This window comes from Fistularia commersonii, chromosome 32 (assembly GCF_037954325.1).
Source record: "Fistularia commersonii isolate RoL2024-O1a breed Wild chromosome 32, RoL_Fcom_v1.0, whole genome shotgun sequence".
Classification (NCBI taxonomy): Eukaryota; Metazoa; Chordata; class Actinopteri; order Syngnathiformes; family Fistulariidae; genus Fistularia; species Fistularia commersonii.
Genome location: NC_141315.1, coordinates 6949222 through 6972426, shown reverse-complemented (window position 1 = coordinate 6972426; position 23205 = coordinate 6949222). Strand labels below are relative to the sequence as shown.

The 23205-nt window shown below is 43.9% G+C and overlaps 1 protein-coding gene across 5 annotated transcripts; it reads left to right on the top strand.

Annotated features, from left to right (window-relative positions):
- Window positions 1–112: 112 nt before the first annotated feature.
- rnf157 (ring finger protein 157) lies at window positions 113–22264 on the top strand. 5 transcript variants are annotated; one of them, XM_086139375.1, is made up of 20 exons: window positions 113–470; window positions 3674–3792; window positions 6639–6727; window positions 7467–7616; window positions 8219–8336; window positions 8473–8539; window positions 8650–8693; window positions 10336–10383; window positions 10504–10575; window positions 10720–10879; window positions 10966–11078; window positions 11153–11382; window positions 12321–12423; window positions 12513–12621; window positions 14965–15080; window positions 15171–15233; window positions 15322–15370; window positions 18007–18117; window positions 19124–19158; window positions 20199–22264. In XM_086139375.1, the coding sequence occupies exons 1-19, from the start codon at window positions 383–385 to the stop codon at window positions 19156–19158; spliced, it is 1884 nt and encodes a 627-aa protein (XP_085995501.1). In that variant the 5' UTR covers window positions 113–382; the 3' UTR covers window positions 20199–22264. The 5 variants fall into 5 exon arrangements, with proteins under 5 accessions (XP_085995501.1, XP_085995500.1, XP_085995498.1 ...); XM_086139374.1 differs by having other exon boundaries at window positions 14866–15080; XM_086139372.1 differs by lacking the exon at window positions 19124–19158.
- The last annotated feature ends 941 nt before the right edge of the window (window positions 22265–23205 follow it).

Genomic DNA, 23205 nt, shown 5'->3' with positions numbered 1-23205 from the left:
GAGAGACCCCCACCCCCCGGCCGCCACCTCCCCTCCTGTCTGTCACCGATCGGACTACAAAACTAAACAAAAAAAAAAAAAAAACAACAAAAACGAACCCGCACTGTTGACTGGAGACGGTTGGAAGGGCGGTGCGGGGTGGAGGTGCGGGGCGGTGCGGGGCGGGAGGAGGAGGAGGAGGAGGAGGGGTGGTGGGGGGGATAAACAGCCAGAGAACAACTACTAATCCCCGGGACGGTCACATTCACGGCGGCGCTCGGACCCGGGAGGAATGGACGGGGCGGCGCGGAGCGGATTAAATGATAGGAAATAAAAAAAAAGGAGAAAGACGCGGCGGCCCAGGCGAACCTGAAAGTGGTGGCGCTTTTATTTTTGACTGGAAATGGGAGCCTTCACCAGCAGGCAGAACATCGGCGTGGAAGAAGTGGACATCCCGTCCAATTCGGTGTACCGTTATCCGCCGAAATCTGGTAAGTCGCCGAACAACAGGTCAGACCCGGACGGGGGGATGTTGTGGAGGAGGGAAGGGGGGGGGGGGGGTCGCAGGGTTGCGGGGTCCTCCACGGATTATTTATGTCGTGCACATAAGGGGAACAACCATCACCTTAAAAAAAAAAAAAAAAAAAAAAAAAACATCACACCTCATCTGCTGGCAGGCCTGCAGGGAATTTCTGGACTTCTGTACCTGTAGAGAGATAGAGGGAAAGAGAGAGAACCCCTGCTGTGTCAATTATGAGGCGTTGAGAATAGGCTTTTAAATAAATATATCTAGATTGTCAGAATTTATTGTAATTCATTCCCACATTGCATTGTTTAGTTGACACAATAGTGCCCCCCACTCGCAGAAACCCAAGAGTATTTTTTTTGCTCTGTGCAATGTGACTCACAGCTGACTTTCCACACGTTCATATGATCCAGATATTATATTTTTCTCCTCTATTTTAATGAAAATCAAAGCTGAAGCTGCAACTCCCCTCCTCCCCCCCCCCCCCCCCCCAAGTACCCCGACACCCCATCAACCCCATCTCGGGCTCCGGACTGGTGGCATCATGACTGCCTCGCTCTGCCTGTGAGATAAATAAGTCATGATGATCCTCAGGAGAATGGCAATAAATAAAAAGGGCTGGCATCACCGTCGGTTGTGGAGAAGCTTCCTCTGCGGGAGTCAAGTAGGGTCTTTAAATTTTAAAAGCAAAACTGCAACAATCACTGTTTTCAATTTTAAGTAAAGGGTCTTTTGGCTCGAAAAAGGTTAGACAAGGGAAAAAAAATTCATGAGTGGAAGTAAAATCATAAATTTTTTCAAGAAGCTTTGTATTTTTTTTCTGGATAATTTATTCATTATCAAAACGGTTGGTTATTTTTAGCTGCCTTGTCCAAAGGCTTTTTCATTATTTAGATTCTCCCAACACCAGATATGCGGTTTAGTGATATAAAGATATGCTTTTTTTTGTCTTAAGGTATTTCATTCAAATTGTACTTGTGTTACTTCAGCAGAGCTACTATTAGTGAGGCTTTGGCTGCTGCATTCAATCTACCAAAGGTATTAGGAAATTGGGTTGTTGCACAAAATATCAAGGTAAACCCAGCCCACCAGTCCACACCCTCAAACTGAGCCCTGTGTATTTTTCAACATATCTTGTTAACCATCATCATTTATGACATTTTCTGGCTGTGGAGGGGTTTTCAGCTCCTTTTTTTTAGCTTTTAGTTTCTTTCCATGAATGTGACAATAAACTGCAATTGTTTCTTTAATTCCATCGAGGAGAGGCCAAAATGGATTTCATTCAGATGTGCAATGAGGTGCTGATGACACAGTAACATCTGTGATATAGTTCTGCAGGTAGAACCTCTCTCACCACATTTGGACTGCATTAAACTGCATGGGTTTATGATACGGCAGCTTCGGCTGCAGCCCGGAGGAGTTGGGTGGGTGCTGGTGGTTGTGGGAGGGGTGGAAAGTGGTAATGGTGGCGCCCGGTGAAACCGATCTGTCAGCCCCAGTTCCTACCACTGGGATCTGGTGACAAAAACTTCTGAGCCTGGCTCTCGTCTCTCCTACCTGCTGTAAATACAACCAAGACGACAGAGAAAAAAAAAAGATTTTTATAGGAGGTTTTTTTTTTTTTTTTTGTAGGTCATGATTTGTAGGGTTCCAAACTGTCATCTTCTGCAGCATCACACAAGTCTAATGCAGACAGATGATTCCAGACGAGCGGTCTTCCCCTGCAGATACACAATCGGCATGTATTTATAAGATTGTAGACTACTATTACAGTCTTATGGTGTTACTACACCATGTGATTAAAATGGCAGAACGTCTACTTAGCGCTGCCGTCGTCACCTTAAAGTCATGGTAAACATGCAAACAAGCTGCGGACCGACGGCGATGTTTGTGATCCCATCAACAGAGATTTCACATTGCGGAAAACCACACCCCGGCGTGTGTGACATGAGGACATATAGATGATATCACAAAGCAAAGCGCAAGTGAGTGGGTTAAGTTCTTGACAAACCAGGCTGATCTTTGGAGGGGAGACACCCAGTTCTTTAACGGCCGCATCTTAGATGTGTGAACGCCCCCCCCGAAACGGCCCCTACGGTCTTCACTTTCATGCAAATCGACTTTTCCCCAGCACTCCTCCAGAGCTGCCATCATTTGTCGAAAGGTCTCAGGAGGCCCTCGCAGTCCGTGCCGCTCTGTCTAACACCGGTTGAAATCTGTCAACCATTCACTCAGACGCGGTTTCGGTCGGCGTTTTGTATATTATTGCACTTCATACTCTATAACTTCCAATGTGAGGTCGGGCGCTTCCACTTACCGGCAGGATCCACAGCTGAGCGGCTCAAATGCGCATAGAACCTGGTTCTGGTTCTGGCTTCCTGAATGATAAATGAGGCAAAAAAGAAAAAAATACGACAGGGAATTCCTATGTGGACAAGGAACTGATCCACACCTGTTTCATCATATTTACTCCTCGCAGGAATATCTGCAGCCTCCACTAACTTCCTTGTGATGTTTGAGATCAAGCTCCTCTTAGTTTCTTTTTTTGTGGGCCTCTATAGATGCTAGTATTTGCTAAATGGTTCAAATATTTAAGGGAAATGTAAATGTTTTATGCTGGTGATGTCGCGGATGGGGAAAGGTTTGAAGTAAAATGGAGCAAAAAAAAAAAAAAAAAATAGGAGTAGAATAAGCCTCCCTGTAAAATCTCAAGCAGAGTGTCACTCAGGGTGAAAGATGTCTCCTTGTGGCAAGTGAAAAAAAGAAAAGCAGCAGGAAAAGCAATTATATCAACTATTGTACTCTGTGAATCATTCCCGAGAAAGTATATGATGCCTGGTAATCAAACCTCCACATTTGCAATTTACCATTTCAATTGGTCCAAAAAAAAAAAAATCGGAAATGAAGTATCGACTGGAGGCGTCCAGAGTTAATTTACTCTTGATCTGATTGTCCAGCAACATTTTTTTTTAAAAATTCCATCTTTACTGAAAATGTCAGTGCATTAATTTGAAATAGATTTTTTTTTTCAATGCATGAAGTCCTGACATATTGTGAGTTTTTAACAGGTTTTAAAGCAATATATTATAAACATATATATCATAATATTTATGACATATATGGGGTGGCCCTACATGCCCTTACAAGTGTAATTCTCTGCTTTTGCAGGGAGTTACTTTGCCAGTCATTTCATCATGGGTGGAGAGAAGTTTGACTCCACCCATCCGGAGGGTTACCTGTTCGGGGAGAACACGGACCTTAACTTCCTCGGGACCAGGCCAGTAGCTGTGAGTATTCTTGCCTTTAAGAATATTATACTCACATCAGAAATGTTCCTTAGAAATCTGGATTGAAGCAGACTTCAAAAAAAAAAAAAAAAACAAAAAAAAAACCAAGCAAACCTGTCTTTTTTGTTACAAATGTGTGAACCAATGCACTGTTGTGTGAACTTTTTATTTTGTTGCATCATATTTTGAGACTATCCCCAGTCTGAATGGGGAATGGGAATACTTATTTGAGCACAAAATTGCAATCTTTTCCTCAAGCTAACTCTGCTTTTGAGCTGACAGCTAAACAAATGATGCATAGATTTCTAGCACCAGTACCAAACCGATAGCAAATTTATTTCTATGGGAAAAATGACATAATACAAAGAAATTGGAGTCAGAATAAACTCAAGGGTCTGACATTTTCCCCAGAAATCTTGTATTGAATTGCAGATTAATTCAGACTAATCTGGATTGATTAAAGTCAGGCTTCCAAAAGTCAAGAAAAACAATGTATATTTAAATTTTGGATGAATTCTCTGCTTGGTTACTTCAAAATATAAAAAAAGGTTTTGAAAACCTACCAGATTCTGCAAAAATTAAGAAAAGGCCTCATCTCTTTACTTGGAACCTCAACTGCCTGGTCATTTTACTCAATAAGTGACATAATACAAAAAGATTGGGGTCAGAATTAACTAATTTTCCTCAGAGATCTTGCCTATAATCTCAGATTAATTCAAAATTAATCTTGATTAACTGAACTTTAGACTTCCATAAATTAGAACCAAAAAAAAAACCAACAACTTATTTGATCACAACAGCAACTCGTTCAAAAGCGCTGAGTTTAAAAGTGTTTAAAAGCGCTGCCGTCTCTTTGCCATCAGAAAGAAGCCGATGTTTGTGCAGAGGTTGGCGACTCCCGCGGTGGCAATTACCAGTCTGTCACGCTGACGCTGATTGAAAATTATTTAAACGTCTCATCCCGTCGAGCTAATTAAAAGAAATCGAAATGACATTCAGAGGGAGACTGTCGAGCGAAGGGGGCCTCTGGAGGGTGTGCCGCTCCTTCTCATCGTCACGAACCCCGAAAGCTGAAACGAACCAGAGCCGGGGATCTTGAAGAGTTCCGGCGTGGAGAGACAAGGGGGGAAAATTCTCGCTGTCTGAGCGGCGGCTTCTTGAGGAAGCGCGTTATCTCCCTCGCACTGACCTTTCTGTCTAGACCCCGGGTAAAATTAGGAGTGCAGTTTTTCTCGCATATACGTGGGTGTGTTTAATCCTCCCGTGGGTACCCAAATTCAGCTGGTAATGGCGTTTTTTTGTTTTTTTTTTCTTCTCTCTCTCTCCCCTCTGAATATGTGTGCGAAGCTCCACCAGCATTATATAATATTGGTGGTTTCGGAGCAGATGGTGCCGTGGAATCATAAACCCAACCCCGTTGTGCTCTTGGTTCTCCTGCACAGCCTGACAAATATGATAATGGACGGGCTATATTTAGAGATTTTTCAATAACACTTGCCAGAAGCCCTGGTGTATCCAAAATTGATTTCTGAAATTGCTTTTTTTTTTTTTCTTAACAGAACGCATCTGCGTCCATGAGGCCCGTCCGTTTAATTACTGAATACGTGATTTGTATTTAAGTTTCATATTTATTGGAGCAATCAACCAGTAACCTTATCAATTTAGCGCAGTAACTCAAGAGTCGGGGAGAATAGAGGTCGGGAGAAATCAAAATCAAATGCGATTATAAAAAAGCAATTCAGTAATTTTAATTGAGCAAAAAATAAATGTATCTAAAAGCGGGCCATAAAAAAAATGTTTTTACTAGTTGCCTTTTTTGTGATGAGAAATAGGTTATATTGAATTTAAAATGCTTCAAAAAGGCCAACCGGTTAGTACGACTATCGTGGGAATTGTGAGTCTTTATATTGGAGTTCAGGACCTTAAAAAAATATGTTTTGAAATACAGGCACTTTTAATGGCCCCTGGATGTTTCGCCTTTTTCTAATGTGCCAGAAGACCTACACTGTTGGTCTGTATGTTGCCCGATGAATGGCGCTCTTCAGCATCTGCTACCCCGCGTGTGTTTGTTTGTGTGGTTTACAGGCGTGACTCCTGCTGGGCCCAGATGTGTAATAGCACTGAACACGGTGCCATTCACAGCCACACAAACACACAGATGAGGGGTTGTAGTCGGAGGTATCCGACCACATCCTGTATGTTTCTCCTCCAGAGGTCCTCAAACTACCTTGGCTGTCGTCGTGCTAAGTCAGCAACTTCTGGCTTCAAACACACACACACACACACACACACACACAGAAAAAAAAATGCTGAGAGGTGAACTGCAGCCCAGGTCAAGTGAAAAGGTCGCTTGTAGATGTAAGAACGGGCTTTGTAAAGTTTAATTCAACGGGAGGAGTTCAGTCGCAAGAGCGAGTCCCGGAAAAAAAAAAAAAAGCGCAAAATTCTCCCCATGCTGTAAAATGACCCCATCTGATCCGCTCTGTTTGATCCTGAGCTCTCCCGCACACTAGCCGTCCCCAGCCTGCGTGCAGATATGCGCCCGACATGCCACCTCCGAAATGTCAGCCCCCCTCGTCCCCGGGAAAAAGACACGAGCTGAGTGGATTTTTTCTTTTTATTCATTTTGGCGCGTCGGCAACTGGCGTGATAACCGACGGAAAAGCCGCCCGGGTTAAGGTTAAACCGGGAGCAGCCGTGTTCGTCACGCGGGCCCGAATTCCCCGCGGTGGCGAGAGGAATGTCGGGGCGGTTTGAGGGGAAGCGGAACGCCGCTGCTCCCGCGTCTCATAGCATGTATTTTACATCTGTAATATCTGGGGTTGTTTGTTTGTTTTTGCTTGCAGTTCCCATATGCAGCCCCTCCGCCTCAGGAACCAGTAAAGACGTTACGAAGCCTTATAAACATCCGCAAGGACACGCTGCGGCTTGTACGGTACGAGCTTCTATCCATCTCCAGTCACACACACAACCCCTCATTACAGCCCTGTTGTCTAATTTTACATCTGCTGGGCTATTTTTAAGGAACCGGCCTGCAATGGCTAATTCGTAGGACGGCGTCAAATCATGCAAGATTCCTTAACCTGAATTTTAATTTTCCGCGGGCACTCTCAAGGAAACATTTTTTTTTTATTTTTTATATAGAACACTGAATTACATGCCGGATAAAAATAAACCGTCCGAAAGCATTTCCTGCACGGCGTATGTGAAATGAACCGCAGGCTGAAATGTCAAAGAAAGCAGAAAAGGTTAAAAAGCAGATTGGTAAAAGTAAAAAAAAAGGGAAAATGATGTATCGTTTTTTTTTTTTAAATATTTCAAATGTTTCAGTATTTGAAATTGTGATAAGGGTGAAAATAACATTTAGTCCTTGAGCGCCACAAAGCTTAGAAATCGAAAGGGGAAGCGTGCCGTCTTTGAGTCCACCGTTCACAAAAGTAGAAAAGAAAACGTGGGGCCATTGAGTTGATCGAAAAAAAACGAGGTAGTGATGTTGTCATGGTTTCCAAAGCTGAAAGGCTGCCTGAGTGGAAGTCGTTTAGATTTTTAGAATCTCTCTAAATGCTCCAAAGCTTTCACACAATCAGGACAAATTCTACCAGTGTCAAAAATGATGCTAAAGGGTCAAGGAGGCATCCTGAGCTTAGACCGCGTTCCCGTTTCCGCGAAAACAGATGCAGCGAGGACCTGAAGCTGCCGGGCGACGAGGCGGCGAGCAAGAACAGGGCCTGCTACAACGTGGAATTCACTTTCGACGCCGACACGCAGGTGGCCATCACCATCTACTACCAGGCCATCGAGGAGTTTCACAACGGAGTGCCGGTGTAAGCAAAGCTTGCTTTTTCCATTTTGTTTTAGTTGACATTTACGCTAACAATTGAGTAATTACAATGTCTTCTTCTCTGGTTTCCATGAATTGAACCAAGCGTGTTATTTTCTATCGGCGAAACGGTTAAAAGTCAAACCTTCATTAGAACGTTGTGTTATTTCTCCGACAACGATTCTGCAATCATGCGGGTCGAAGGACATTTCTGCACAAATTGTCTATTGCGTTATACATTGCTGCCCATATTCATTTTAAAACTCCTGTGTAAATTCTTCCTCCATTTATATAGTGTCAATGAACATTCTGCAGTAGGAGACAATAAAATAAGATAAGAAAAAAATCCAGGCATTTGAATGTATTCATTATGAATTTATTTATATTTAAACAGTAAATACACAGAATAATCTGATTAACCTTTTCACAATAATTTCCTATTGAATCTGTAACTGCTGAATCATCCACGTCAGATCCGCAGCAGGTATTACCAGTTCTGACTTCCCTGATCTGTTGTCAAGATATGTATGCTGCTGCGTGTAACTCTTTGTGTGTGTGTGTGTGTGTGTGTGTGTGTGTGTGTGTGTGTGTGTGTTTCCGCTGCAGGTATCTTCCCCAGGACAGCTCTCTGCAGTCAGAGACGGTTCACTTCAAGAGGGGCGTTTTCCAGCAATTCTGCCTACCCTCACACACCGTCAACCTCAGCGAGTGGGCTGACGATGAGGTACATGCGCGCGTGTTTGTTTGTGCATGTGTGTGTGTGTGTGTGTGTGTGTGTGTGTGTGAGGCTGCCGTGCTTTCAGAAACACCTTCACAGGGCCGAAACAGATAGATTGCCCCTTTCTGAATTCTCCCCTCAGTTGCTGTTCGACATGGACAAGGAGGTGTTCCCCATGGTGGTGCAGGCTGTGGTGGACGAGGGCGAAGGTCAGTTTCTTTTTACTGCGCTGATGGTTTGATGTAAAAGTCGAGTGACGGTTAAAAAAAATTTAAAATGAAATAAAATAAAAACTGCATCCACTCTCTTCTGCCCACAGAGCACTTGGGCCACTCTCATATACTGCTGGCAACATTTGAGAAAGTAAGTGGGAAGGTGTTTTTTTTCCCCCCGTATCAGTCGCAGAGAGATCGGACGTCAGTACTAGGTTTCAGTGCTCGTCTGCCAATTGAAATTACCAGGCTTAATAAGATACAATAAGTGTAAAACTCTTCTTCTTCTCAATCCAAAAAATTCTCTGTGGATATTGAAGTATATCTGCAACCAGTGACGTGCAGTTGGGGGAGGCAGAAGAGGTCCGTGCCTCACTTGCCAAGCTTGGAAAGAAAAAAATGTAAAATGAAAAAAGGATTAAATGGTTATATTTATCAGCATTTTGCACTATAAAAGTATGTTTCTATTTAATTTCAGCCGCTTTAGATTGCTTTTTATTCAAAATCTCTGGATTTTCACATTTACTTTTCAAATACTGAGAAGAGACTGTTGAACCTCAATGTAGATTGTGCAATGACAGCTGACTGTTGGCATGCTCAGCATGAAGACCGTACTGCAGTCTCTCTTTAAAATGTTCAAACATGTTTGCTATATGAACTACATTTCCAATGTAAAGTGTTTTTTTTCAACAACTGTATGTGTGTTACTAGTTTCCTATGCTGAGTGATCATAAAACGGCTGCAAAGAGCCACTAAGTGAGGCATGCAGTTCTCCGGCCTCACGTTAGGGGGCGCTCGTGATTCCAGGAACTCTTCTTGCGGTTCCTCGGCTGCAGAATTCAGTGACAGCAAGCCAGAGTTAGCAAGTCAAGTGCAGCCATCCATATATTTTTTCCTCTCCTCACTTTCAAAATGGAGGATTTCATATCCAAACTTAGACAATTTTTTAAATTGGACTCACATGGATTATATTTATAAGTAAAGTTAAGACTATAATAACTCTTTTGAATTAAATTGAATTAAATGTGCTTTTTATGCGCTACAATTTGTATGTGTGATGAAAGCTGATATGAGATTTCAAACATAAGCCGTGAATAAGCTACTCTGTTGGGTTCATATGTTTTTAGGTGCGTTCATGAATATGGAGTCCCGCATTCAAAATCCCGACACGATGGTGAATCCTATCTCTAGCTCGATATGTTATGTATTTTATGGATTCTTAACATTTCAGAAATGTCAGAGGAAAGGTTAATTCAGAAAATGTGTGTTGCACCATTTGAAGTGGATGTTGTTGTATGCTGTTCAGGATTTGGTAAAATGAGATTTTAAAAAAAGACCGAAAATCATTCTGTTCAGACGCCCATCTTTAAAAATATTGATGCATATATAGATACCACCTCTCAGTCTTGACAATACCATTTATAAATAAACACCATATATGGGCTATTAGTATGTCTCTGCCGTTACGATTAATTTAATTCCTCTTTTGTTTAAATGCATCAACGATGTGGCATTTTAAAAGTAAAATATCAGCTTTTAACAGAATTATTTTTTTTGGATTCTTATCCCTGTCACTTTCTTGATGTTTATTTTTTTTCTTGGTAAATGCAACAGGATGCTGCTAATTGAGTTCTGCTCGACAAATCTCAATTTAAGATTAAATAAATTAATTATAAGAAAGCTGCAGCTCCATATCACAGTTCGATGATGTGTCACAAAGCATCGGTCGCAATCGTTCCTCCGTCGCAGAATAGGTCCAGACTTGTCGCGTCTAACTGTTTTTCCCTCGACAGCACATGGACGGCAGCTACTGTGTGAAGCCTCTGAAGCAGAAACAGGTGGTGAGTACTTCAGATCTTCCTCTCCTCTCTTGCCTTTTTTTTTTTTTTGGTTCCCGTTTGAAAATTGACGCTTGGTCCTTCGCTCGCCGCCGCCTTTATCTTTTGCTACCGTGTTCCCAGGTGGACGGAGTGAGTTATCTGCTGCAGGAGATCTACGGGATCGAGAACAAATACAATAGCCAAGAATCAAAGGTTAATCCGAAGTGACAGATTATCACATTTGATCTTCACATCAGACGACACACTTAATGTCTTCGCAACCTGACTCCGTCTTGAAATGAAAGTTTCTCCGCAATACGTGGGTGTCTTTTCTTTTTCTTTTTTGCTTCCCGCCAGGTTGCGGACGACGAGATCAGCGATAACAGCGCGGAGTGCGTGGTGTGTCTGTCGGACGTGCGAGACACACTCATCCTGCCTTGCAGACACCTGTGTCTCTGCAACGCCTGCGCAGACACACTGCGTTACCAGGCCAACTGCTGCCCCATCTGCAGACTGCGTGAGTCTCCCGCCGGCATCGACTCGTAATTTTTACGCCGTTGAATTCAAGTACCTGCGTTTAATATCATCTTGTTTCGATTTCAGCCTTCAGAGCTCTGCTGCAGATCCGAGCCATGAGGAAGAAGCTCAGCCCTTTGTCGCCCAGCAACTTCAACCCCGTCATCACGTCACAGACCTCGGACTCGGAGGAGCACTCGGTACTGCGGGGAAAGAAGCAAAACAAAGACGCAAAAAAATGCAAGGCGTCTGACGTGATTGTCCGTGTCCGCAGGCGTCCGAGCACATCCCCCCGGGGTACGAGGCGGTGTCCCTCCTGGAAGCGCTGAACGGCCCCTTGAACACCTCCTCGGCGGCGCCTCCTCTCCACTCCGGCCCCAGTCACGTCTCAGGAGCGCTGCCTCCTTACAGCAGCGAACCTCACCCGGCGGCGGCCCGCTCCCTCTCCCCTCTAGACCACTCCAACTCCAGTCAGGGACTCAAACTCAAGAAGAGCGGATCCAAGTGAGTCCGCTGAACATCCGCGTGTATCGGACATGCTTGTTGCGTCGTGTTTTTTTTTTTTTCTGCATCTCAAATTTTCCCAATTTCACCACCTGCATCCATCTGACGGGCTCCTTCTCGATTTTGTTTTTAACAACTCTTCGCTAATTCAGTCAAATTAACGAACGAATGAGCTAATCGTGTTTTCCCCTCAGTAATTTCGCCCGTCCCTCACGGACGATCGATTAAAATGGAATTAGTCGATTCCCTCGCCTGAGACGGATCAATCGGCTTGTCCTTTATTCGTGGCATGACCGATTGTCCGCACCGGAGCTCATGTCGTCTTCCGTATTTGCGCGGAAAAATGAGCTTTTGAACGTTTTCCCCTCGATACCAACATGCGCTAAATGTTTGTTTACTCTCCCTGAGAATTCAGAAGAAACCACTTTGAGGTCACGTCCGTCACAGCACCCCCTGGGACTCGTCGCAGTTCCAAATCTTTTGATATAGAAGTTTTCAAGCACTACATTTTCAGCATATTTACTTCGCCTCCTCCTTTTTCATCCACAAAAAGACCCAAACGCATTTTCTGTCAGGGCCCGATTGGTTTGAAATCGGACGAAACTGGTTCAACCACAGTTCAGACGGTAAGCATCTGCTGCCGTCCTGGTCGCACTTGAGAAGTGGCTCCACATGATATAAAATTGTTTTTTTTCCACCCGTTGATTTAATCATTTGAATATTTCCCTCCACGCTCTGGAGGGAAAATATGAAGATTAATGCGTTTGCTCCATTTTTTTCAAAACGTAGAACATGCGATAATATCCAAGCACATTCTCCACGGACTCGTTGTTTACCCAACTCTTTGTTTACGTCGAATGGGCCTTTTCATTTCTGTTTCGAAACCTCGCTCGTGTTATTTTCGTCTTAAGCTAGCTTGTCCTCGCTGTTTATTTTAGGTCGCTTTCCCAGAATTCCTCCGTGCTTCCCGAGGAGGAGGATGAAAAGTCTTGCAGTGAAATGGAGGCCTGTCGCCACAAACTGGCTGTGGATCAGCAGGAGGTGCGTGTGTGTGTGTTTGTATGTTGCTTTGAAGGTTTGCGTTGTGTGTTGTTAGCTCCTTTCTCACTGTGGTATTGCCGGCTCCACAGTGCGGAGTCACTCCAGACAGCGAGAATCTGACTCTGTCTTCGTCTGGAGCCATCGACCAGTCATCCTGCACTGGCACGCCCCTCTCCTCCACCATCACTTCCCCCGAAGGTACACACACACACACACACACACACACACACACACACACACTTTCGACTTTGTGAGAACATGCATTGATGCGATTTCTCCCCGAGCCTTTCACCCTGACATTATTCCCGCACATCAACCCCCACCACCACCACCAGCCTCCGCCTCAGACTTAAACTACTAACCCGACAGAGAGCGAAGGCCGGACTCCCACTGCATTTCAACTGCAGCAGCCGGGTTCTAAATTTAGCTTCTGGGTTATTGACCTCCACCCATATTCTCTCTGTTCAGATAGAAGCGCTTCCAGAGGTTGAGGAGGCTTTTTTTTTTTTTCGGATTGGGCTCGATCGCAGCGCTAAACACTAACCGGTCAATGAATCATGGCATTTTGTTTCATTGCAAGCCAATTTTTTACCCCGTCTTCCTTATAATTCTCCCGTTTACCTCTTTTCACTTATACATGCTTTTGTGATATGTACATGACGCGTTGCCTGGTAATAGACTGGTCTTGCTTTGAAATGTTTTACCGTCATCAAATATATATATATGTAGAAAATTTCAGGCAGAGCAGTGATGATAAACGCAGTTCAGGGAGCATTTTAACGTCAATAAATAATGAGTCGGCGCCACCTCAGCGATTTACTCCGGTGCCACTGGATCAGATGTAATGGGAAATCTGCTGGATGGTCTTCCTGGCACAAAGCAACCGGAGCGGACTGTTATTGCAGCTGGAAAGAAATGCTTAGTGCACAGTAGCATGAAAACGTTTCAGTCTACTCTGCAGAGTTCATCTTTGAGCAGCCCCAGATTTCCATTTTGTGTCACCAATTTGATTAGTCGAATACTGGTATGGTTTGCATTTCGCTCATCGGAGTGCCCACGTGGAGGGTTTCATGCAGATATTTGCACACCGGAAAATCTGGACTGAATATAGAGGACTGTCTCAAAAATTAGAATATTGTGATAAAGGTCTTTATCTTCTGTAATGCAATTAAAAAAACAAAAATTACTTTTTCATGATATTCTAATATTTTTAGATTGGATTTTTGAGTTTTCTTTAAGATGTAAGCCATAATCAGCAATATTGAAATAATAAAAGGCTTGCAATATTTCAGTTGATTTGTAATGAATCCAGAATGTATGATTTTTTTGTTTTTGTAATTGCATTACAGAAGATAAAGAACTTTATCACAATATTCAAATTTTCTGAAACAGTCCTGTATACACACATTAGACTGGATCAGATGTTTTATATCACATCTGATTCGGTTTCTGATTCTTTGAATCACGCGATCTTCTGTCGCCATTCGCTGGCTTGAGTGTGGATGGTCGCTTGCAAAGACTTTTAAAATCCAGGAGCAGTTCAGATGTTGGACATGATCTCCTGGACGTGTGCGGAATCCAGAAAAGTGTGAACCGAAGTCCCGCCTGTTGGACGTGACTTTCCGGTTTTAGGGCGAAACACAAGCTGGAGAAATCCTCCGTGTATTGGAGCGAAGTCAGTGCTTGGCTTCCTAATCGGATGTCAACATTTTATCCGTAACAAAGATGTTGTTTTGGATTTAAAGCCGCATTTTCACGGCCGGATTTCTTCAGGGACGGCTACACAAAACATGAATCATCACTGAGAAAAGGCAACATGGTCTTGGCAGATACAACCGTGACCATGATGACGTTCAGTTTTAATTTTAGGCAATCATCAAAATGTTGCTCAAACAAAATCAAGAGTAAAAGATGAAGACATCCTGAAGAGGACAATTTCCATTTTAATAATTGCTTGCATAGATCCAGAGATATACCCCCCGGATTGAAGCAAAACTGCATCTTTTTTCTATTTGTAGTTCCTCCTCTGTCTCTCCTTCCTCTCCTTCTCCGAGTTCCTCTCAGAGCGGAAACAGCTGCGATATGGAAAAAAAAAAGAAAAAGAAATAAATAAATGCTTGCAGCGTCAGAAAATATTTGGTAATTAGCCCTCTCGTTTTTTTTTTTTTTTTTGTCCAAAAGGCCAAAATTAATTTCAGCTGCTGTAAGTGTGCCAAATGCCAGCGCCAGTTACTGAAAGAGGCTTTGACTTCCTTAGTGTGACACCCGTGTTTGAAAAAAAATATTGAAATAGACTGCAAATGTTCATAATCCGTTTTTTTGGGGGTGATGGTTTTTTTGTTTTTTTTTTCACAAAATGGCAGAAATGTTACCTCGCGCACAAACAGGAAATGCTCAGTCTTTCGGGTCGGACCATGTTGTGTGTCTCCGTCTGTCTGCCAGACCCAGTGAGCAGCAGCCTGGCCCAGTCGGTGATGTCCATGGCCTCGTCCCACTCGCAGCACTCCCACATCAGCACTGACACCATGTCCTCCATGTCAGGGTCCTACCTGGCCGGGGCAGAAGGCGAACCCGGGGGGGACGAGGGGGGAGATGCGGAAGGGGAGGAGCACCGGGACACGCCCATGGAGAGCCGAGGATCTTCACAGCAGGACGGGGTGAGGATGGACCGACGTGATGGATAGATGGACGGAGATTATTTTTTTCCCCTGCTTCTTATTACAATTTGTCTCTTTCCCTCTGCTCAGGAATTTTCCAATGAACCAAATGACCAAAACTACTCAGTGGTTGTGGAAGAGCAGGACTCGGAGGTATCTGCGATCCGTCAGTGATTTGACATTTCTAATGAAACTCAATCTGTTAATCTTCGGCTTTTATTAACCTTTTCTGTTTCTCAAGGGAAATGATGTCACTGAAGAGGACTGTTCTTCTCCGTCCAATGGGAAAGGTAACTATGGTGACCACCCCTCACTATTCAAACCCGATTTAAAATAATTCAACCGTGAACCATTGGATTAAATACAATCCCTCTTTCTGTTTTTGATTGCAGTCGTTGTCGAGTAATTGAAACCCATACGGATCACAAGGACGTTTTGTCTTTTTTTTTTTGTCTTCTGGACAAATATTCCCCTTTTTAAAATTCATTTAAGGGCGCCACGACACGCATCATCTAAGCCAAAGTGATTTCTCATATTGTCGCTAAATCCTTATTCCCTCTAAACCGAGAGGTTTAAACACGGAGACGAAAATGTATTCACTGTTCAGCGGTTCAGTCAGACTTTAAATATTGTCATTCTGACTGCATGTTAATACCAGGTATGAGCAGGTTTGAATATATAAGAAGCTGGGCAGGCTTGCTAGCGTTTCAGGGTCACCCTCGTGGCAAACCATGCGAAAAAGTCCCAAGTCACTACCGCCATCTCGGCGATCTTGGGCTTTGCGATCGCAGCGGTCAAAGATTTACAACTTAGCACTACGTGTAAAGTACAAAATGTACAGCATGCATCCCCTCAGCGTGCCGACCACCCTAGCAGAGCTCGTACTGCAAAAATAACTTGTTACCAAAAACTACTGTCGGCAGTGGAAAAGCAAAAAAAAAAGAAAAAAAAAAAAAAAGCAGCGCTAAGCCAAATCAAACCAAAACAAGCTGCTAGCATGAATCACATACTCACAAAAGCAGGTTTTATGGGAGGGGGACTTGTACCCTCAGGCCATCCGAAATAAACCGCACAAGTTTGTGGATCAAGCCAGTTGCTTGTTACATACATGACGTGAAAAAAACCTTACTTGCGTTTTTTTTCTGGAGGGAGGGTTTTGTCACAACCGCGTCCGACTCAACGACATCCGAACGGGTCATTTGTGAAACTAATCCCGACAGGTCGGAGCTTCTTCACTCGGCAGGGAAGCGCGCACGGACAGGCATCTTGTGTCAAGATGTGGTCCCATTGCACATCGCGCTCGTGACTTGCATTTGCATGAGATACACCTTTGAGAAACGTCTGTGGAAAGTGTGTGTGGATTCGTGTATCGTTCAATTACTGTATGCATATCATGCCCTGGCGGCCCCTGCAGTCTTCACCTCTAGCATCACGAAGTGGAAGCTTGTGCACGTTCCATTTGCACTGCCGCTGATTGCTGTTTATGCCCGTGTGTGTGTGGCTGTGCGCATGTGTGTGTGTGTTTGTGTATGTGTGTGAATCTCTGTGTGAGAGTGTGAGTCACTGACCACTAGGACTTGGCAAAAAAAAAAAAAACAACAAGGTCACCCTTCTTCAGACAGGTTGAAATGTGTGCATGCAAATTAACAAGGGTTTCTCTGTGATGTGTGTGTGTGTGTGTGTGTGTGTGTGTGTGAGACATCAGGCGAGACTGAAACAATCTCTGATTACCTATGAGTTTCCCGAATGACCTTTCAGTTCCCTAGGAGACGAGCGGAAACGCGTGCTGCCTGGCAAAATGCGAATGAGCACATGCACCGATGTATGTTTGCACACACGCACACACACGCGTGTATGTGTGTGTGTGTGTGTGTGTGTTTGTGTGTGTGTGTGCGCACCAGCACCGCCCGGTTGTGCGCCGTGTAGACGTCTGTGCCGAGCTGCCAATCATCTCTATCAGTTCCTCCTCATTAGCACACACACACACACACACACACACACACACACACACACACAGGCTTGCAGCTGGCAAGCAGGCACATATTGCATATGTCAGTATTAATTAAGGGGCCATGCTGGAAAAAAAAGCATAGAAATGCTAATCCTTACCATTTATGCGTAGAATTGTATTCCCCTCTGGTTGTAATGAACACACAAACACTTAGATGTGTAGATAATGTGACTATTGTGTGAGACTGCTCAAGCGACAAAAACTATAGAATAGAAATAAACATATTTTATGGGGGATGTACTCCATCTGAACATTGAAAATAATTCTTTTACACTCCATCGTGGGAAAAAAAAAAAGAAATCCTGACTTTAAGTCATGTTCTCCAATACATTTCAAACACCAAAACAAATAAATTAAGACAGCCGAACAAAAAATGATAAAAAATCCTGACTTTAAGTCACGTTCTCAAATGAATTTCAAACACCAAAACAAATAAATTAAGACAGTAGATTTGTTTTGATAATTTTTCTTGTCTAATACATTGTCTGAAGTCGGGTGCAATACCCTTTGTGCATACACCTTGTCCCTATAAAATCAAGTTTATTGTTTTGTTTATTGAGCGTGTGCAAATAGTTGACCTCTCAAATATGCAATTTTTGCAGGCTTATTGGGGGTAATATGGCAAAAACACGCTCTGTACCAACATCGTAGTGTGAGGTGGTGGGTCCAGAGTCATGTTAGGAGATGGGGTTCACTGAAGCCCCCCAAAGTTTTATATTTTCATGCATATTGGAGGTTTTTTTTTGTTATTTCACATAGTGCCAGCTTTTTACTTCACGTCCGCAACATTTCAGATGTTGAAATATTTCACTTTTGCACTTCCAGCATGGCCAGCCTCCATTCCCACCCACGCTTTTCCCGATCGCTCCCCGCTGTGCCTGGCTGCCATTGTTTGACCTTTGCCCTCGCTTGCAGGTGGGCGGAGCAGGTGTCCAGAGTTGGCCAATAACAATCAGGGCGTCGCCCTCTGCGACACGCCCTCTTTGGGGTTGGATAATGAGCAGGCTCCCGACAGCCGATTCGCCGGTGAGTGGCAACCTCTCGAACATGGACCGATGAGAGCTGGAGGAGTGGGGCGTGAGTGCTGGACTGCCGGGAGGGCGGGAGAGTGAGGAGAGAGTGAGGAAGACGAGGGTGGTGACAGTGCATGAGGCTGAAGAACGTCACCTTAGCTTCATGCGCTCATGTGATAGAATAAAGTAAAGCTACGGGGAGGCCGGATATAGCAGGAAGTGATGCCGAGCATGAAGACCCAGAGCTTTCCTTCTTCTCTTCATTCCTATCCCTTGGTCTTGTGGTAGCCCTTCTCTCTCCTCCTAGCTTAAACTTTGTCGCGTGTGTGCGTGTGTGTGTACGTGTGTGTGCGAGTGCATCTTAATGTGCTTAAGATACGTGCTTCCAGCATGCCGTATTTCCCCCTCTGTTTGTGTGAACGTGCTGGAGAGAATGGGGTTTTGGTCCATCCCATAGTTGGAAGTTCATGTTCAGTGTCTGCCAGCTCCGAGCAGCTTTGCCAAACATCTGCAGCTCATTCATTCACTCCTTCATAATCCCTTTTGTCTAACCCCCCCCCAAACCCTCCTCAACCCCCGTCACACTTCTGTGAGATGAGAGCCAAAGGTGGTCCTTGTTTTGTTCTTTATTATTTGAACATCTAGATGACTCAGTGAGACATTCGGTTTTTTTTTTGTTTTTTTTTTTCAAGGTGGGTGTGGGGGTCCACTTTCCTTTACAACCTGCGTCATTCTCGTCACCCCCCCCCCCCCCCCTAAAAATCTCCCTCCATTCCCTCAAACCCACGTCAACCCTTTGGTCTTTTTAAGGCGGCTGTTGTGACGTGTTTTCTCTCTCCCTGTGTTGTAAAAGTGTTCTGTATCTCTCTGTTTCTCCTCCCCTTCCACCCCGTCATTCCTCACACCTTCTGCTGTCTTTTCCCAAACTTCCCCCCTCCCTTTCTCTCTCTCTCTCTCTCTCTCTCTTTCTCCTCCTTCATCTCTCTCCCTCCTGTCGCTCCCCCCTTTCGGATGGACAGATGAGGAGTCGTGCCCAGTGCATATTGAGGACTAGGTATGAAGCCATGCCTAGATGAAAGATCAGACACAAGCGTTTTTTTGAAAGAGGCTCTCACGGATTTTCTTTCTTTCCTTTCAGCCGCATAGATTACTTTTTTTTTTTCTCTCCATACGCTTCTGTAGTTGCACTACAGTACCGCAGAGATGATTCTATTATCATTATAACCATTTTACAACCCGTAAATAAGTAAGAGTTTTTTGAAAAAATTTGCACACCAAAAAATGCTCCAAAAGGAAAAGATGATTTACATGTAACACAAAGCATGACGTTTTGAGCAAAAGCACCCTATTTTTTTGCTCGAAACGTCATGCGTGCGAGAATGAGTGTTAGGTGTTGTATGTAAAATAAATATTTTCTTTTTGAAGCCTTTTTTGGTGTGCAATTTTTTTTTCATCCAGCATCCATCCCTAACTGGGCAGTGGATGTGCGCGCAAATAAGTCACGCCAAGATCGCGGCGACAGTTTTACACATTTGAAGCATCTTGTTCCACATCTTAATCCACATTAAATTCACAGTCGTGTTATTTGTTATCCGAGATGGTCGGTATGCAAGACCTGGATGGGATTTATCTATTTAGGAAAAATGCGTGTTCGCCACGATCCCTGTTGTGGGATGAGATGGATGCACTGCTCTTCTGTGTGTGCACGTCACTTTGCATGTCACGGCGGCTAATCGAGCAAAAAAAGGGGGGAAAAAAAGGTGTTTGGTTAAAAGTGATCAGAATCTATATTTTCATCCTTAAAGCTACACAGAATGCGGCGGTGATTTCAGTCCTTTCCTTTCCCTCCCTTGGCCTCGAGGAATCCGGAACTCTTAATCCCTTTGAATATTTTATTTCACCCAGAAATAGGAATAAGGTAAAGCTATTTTACTGTCGTGATTGGTTTTACTCACGGGTTCAAAACATGCCATGACGCAAACATCCGTTAGCGACAGCTGTTAGAAAACAGTCATTTGAAGAAAAATGACATTTCAGAGCCCAAAAAATGAGAGAGGAGATCTTTATTCAGCTCACGTGTCATCTCTTTGCCAGGTCTGATGTACCTGGGGGGCTACCGGCCTGTTTTGGAGCCCCTCCCCCACCACACCTCCACCAGCAACATCAACCTGGAGGAGCAGGGGGCAGAGAACAGGGACGGCCAGAGTCCTAAACATCCTCGCCGCGGACCACTCATCGTGTAACACACTCTGATTTTACCAATGCACGGCCTGCAAACATACACACGTATACATACACACACGCGCACATGCATATCTGTTCGGCATCAGCTCCTCCTCTACGACACGCTGTGGCGCAGCATCGCCGGATTCCTCGATAAACAGGGACCCGCCCCCCCCGTCTCCGCCCGTCTCGACGTCTCCCTCGAACGGAAAATGAAGGAGTCGAAAGGAACAGAGGGGCTTCGCATCCGTTATCTGTACACTTTTATCTGATTTTGACTTTTTTTTTTTTTCGTCCGCGATTTAAATCGGTGATAGGATGATTAGCCTTCTTCCACGTTGTTATTTATTACCTGTAGCTGGAAAAACCAACGATTATTGTGACACTATCCTTTTTGAAAAGTACATGCTGCTCCTCTCCTTTCCTTCCCGCTCCTCTTATTACCAGCCAAACAGTCAGGGGCTACTGTGATCTGCAATCGAATTTATTACTAACTTACTGCATCTCTGTCCTATACCGTATGTCGAATCAGTGGCCAGACAACATATAACAGTCTGCGGGCGAAGCACCAACGCCCCGGAGCTCGAGTCTTTGACTCCGACGCGCAGCTTTCGACGTCCCCTCACATTTTGCCCTCTCGTGGCAGCGACCTTCCTATGAAAGGAACACGAGAAAGACAGAATGTAAGCCGATGACCTGACAGAATGTACACGAAACACATGGGCCGCCACTCCGGCTGCATCTCCCTCGCCCGTTCCGCGTTCCCCGGCGTCCCACCTGCAGCTCCTTATCGGCACGTCAGTTTGATTCCCATCAACAAGCAATAAATACGTCCTCCGCTCCTCCTGCAGGCGGATGCTCTCCCATGCAGTTCAGATTATCCTCATTGTTTTGTTTTCATTTTTAATGTTGCCATGGCAAAGGGACTTTTCCTGACGTGTTTTTTTTTTTTTTTTCAAGACATTTTGTTCACTCTCATGTTTCCCGTTATTATCCCGACAAGCCCTTTATTCCTTATTTGTGAACTTTTTAATTATTTTTATTTTTGTTTTATATCATGTTAATGGGTAGATCACCTGTTTTTGATGTTCTCCGTTTCTGTGTTTTTATTTGTTGCAAAACACTGTGTTGTTTATAAGAATGTGGGTGAAAATATGTGAAGCATTTGTAAAGGTTTACACACGAACACACACACACACACAAACACACACACACAAGCACACACACTCCACATTTCTCCTGCAGCAAATTTATAAAAAGGGACAAAATGTAAAAAAAAATCACGCTCTATTAGCTGTTTTTTAGACCAGTAGTTTCCAAAGTGGTAGTGTTGAGAAAGTGAGTGGAATGCAACATTTCTTGCTCATCGTCTAGAAAAGTAAAATCTCGTCACTCTGTGTAAAACATCAAAAAACCGACACAGATCAGAAAAAAAAAAAAGCCTCAAAATCAGCCAGAACAGCAAAATGATAATTTTGCAAATTACACAGATACAGCCTTTCAACGACGTGATCCTGCGGTATGTAAATTGGCCAAAGAAAGGCCTAAATTTTAAGAAAACAAGCAAGAAATTGTCTGTAATCCAAGAAGAAGTAGGGAAATCGTGAGGCCTCACCATACACGTTGTGGTGCATGATATGATAAATGAGTCAGCATGTTAGTGGAGGCCAGCCTGCGTCCCGTAGGCAACTCAACGCCCATCGTCCCTTCTGTTATTTATCGGCCGACACAAGACTTCTGCACTACTCCGGTATATTCAAGCTGCAAAACAGTGACGTGTTCATGGTCTGAATGCGTGGATGGAGCCGCTTTCCGGTGCCGGTCGCGGTGTGATATGAAAGGTAACGGGTCCGAGACCCCACTTTTTGTAGAGTTACGGTGAAAATGTCAGAAAACATCAAACAGATAATAAATTTTTTTGCAACTAAACACCGAAACGTGTTGCTGGTTGGGGGTGAATTCACCGACCGCAGAGCGTGTTTTGTCCTCTGTGATAACTCAGAAGCAATATACGACAAAATGAAATAGTATTGTTTTACTCCTTATCTATTTATTTTCCATATCTACAAGATGAATCAACAGAAGAGTGACAAAACATTTCTTTTTCCTTGTTGAATCCCGTCTGATTTCCTTTCACGGCACTTCAATTTGAAAGGAACCGCTGCCGGGTTACACCCCGATGAAGAAAATTAAAATAAAGTCCTTGCTTTTCATCTCATGAATGGATTATCAGATTATTTCTATTTATCTTGAAATCACGGGTTGCGTTGGCACGTACAGCGAGGATGATGTCGATATACCTGTTGCTATTTAAGTATAATTCAGCATTTAATCTGAGCTGTTTTTAATACATTTTCCATCCATATGGCCAGATGAAAATCCAGTTATTCAACATAACTGCTTTAAATGGCATAAAATAAAAGATAGCCGATGAAGCACTTGCCCCCAGTCCATCTCTCCTTCACTAGTTTCATTTCTGCTCTTTTTATATCCACTGTCACCCTAGAAAGCTGAGGCACAGAGCCAAATTCACACAGAAAGATAATAAAAGCCAATAGTCATAACATTTAATTAAAATGGAAAATTGATTATGGCTGCGTAAGAAGATGGCCGCTTTCGTTACAGACCTTCAAATTCCAGCGTACGCATATCCATAATAAACAAGGAATAAACCTAGAAGGTGGTTATCGTACACAAGAGAGTTTTTACATTTAGAGTAAATCGACTTCTGGTGGTGAAAGCATCCATCCATCCATCCATCCATCCATCCATCCATCCATCCATTATCAACCATTATCTTGCAATTTAGGTGGCGGGGATGCTGGAGCCTATCCCATCTGTCGCTGAGGGCGAGAGGCGGAGTTCAGCTCGAGACCGG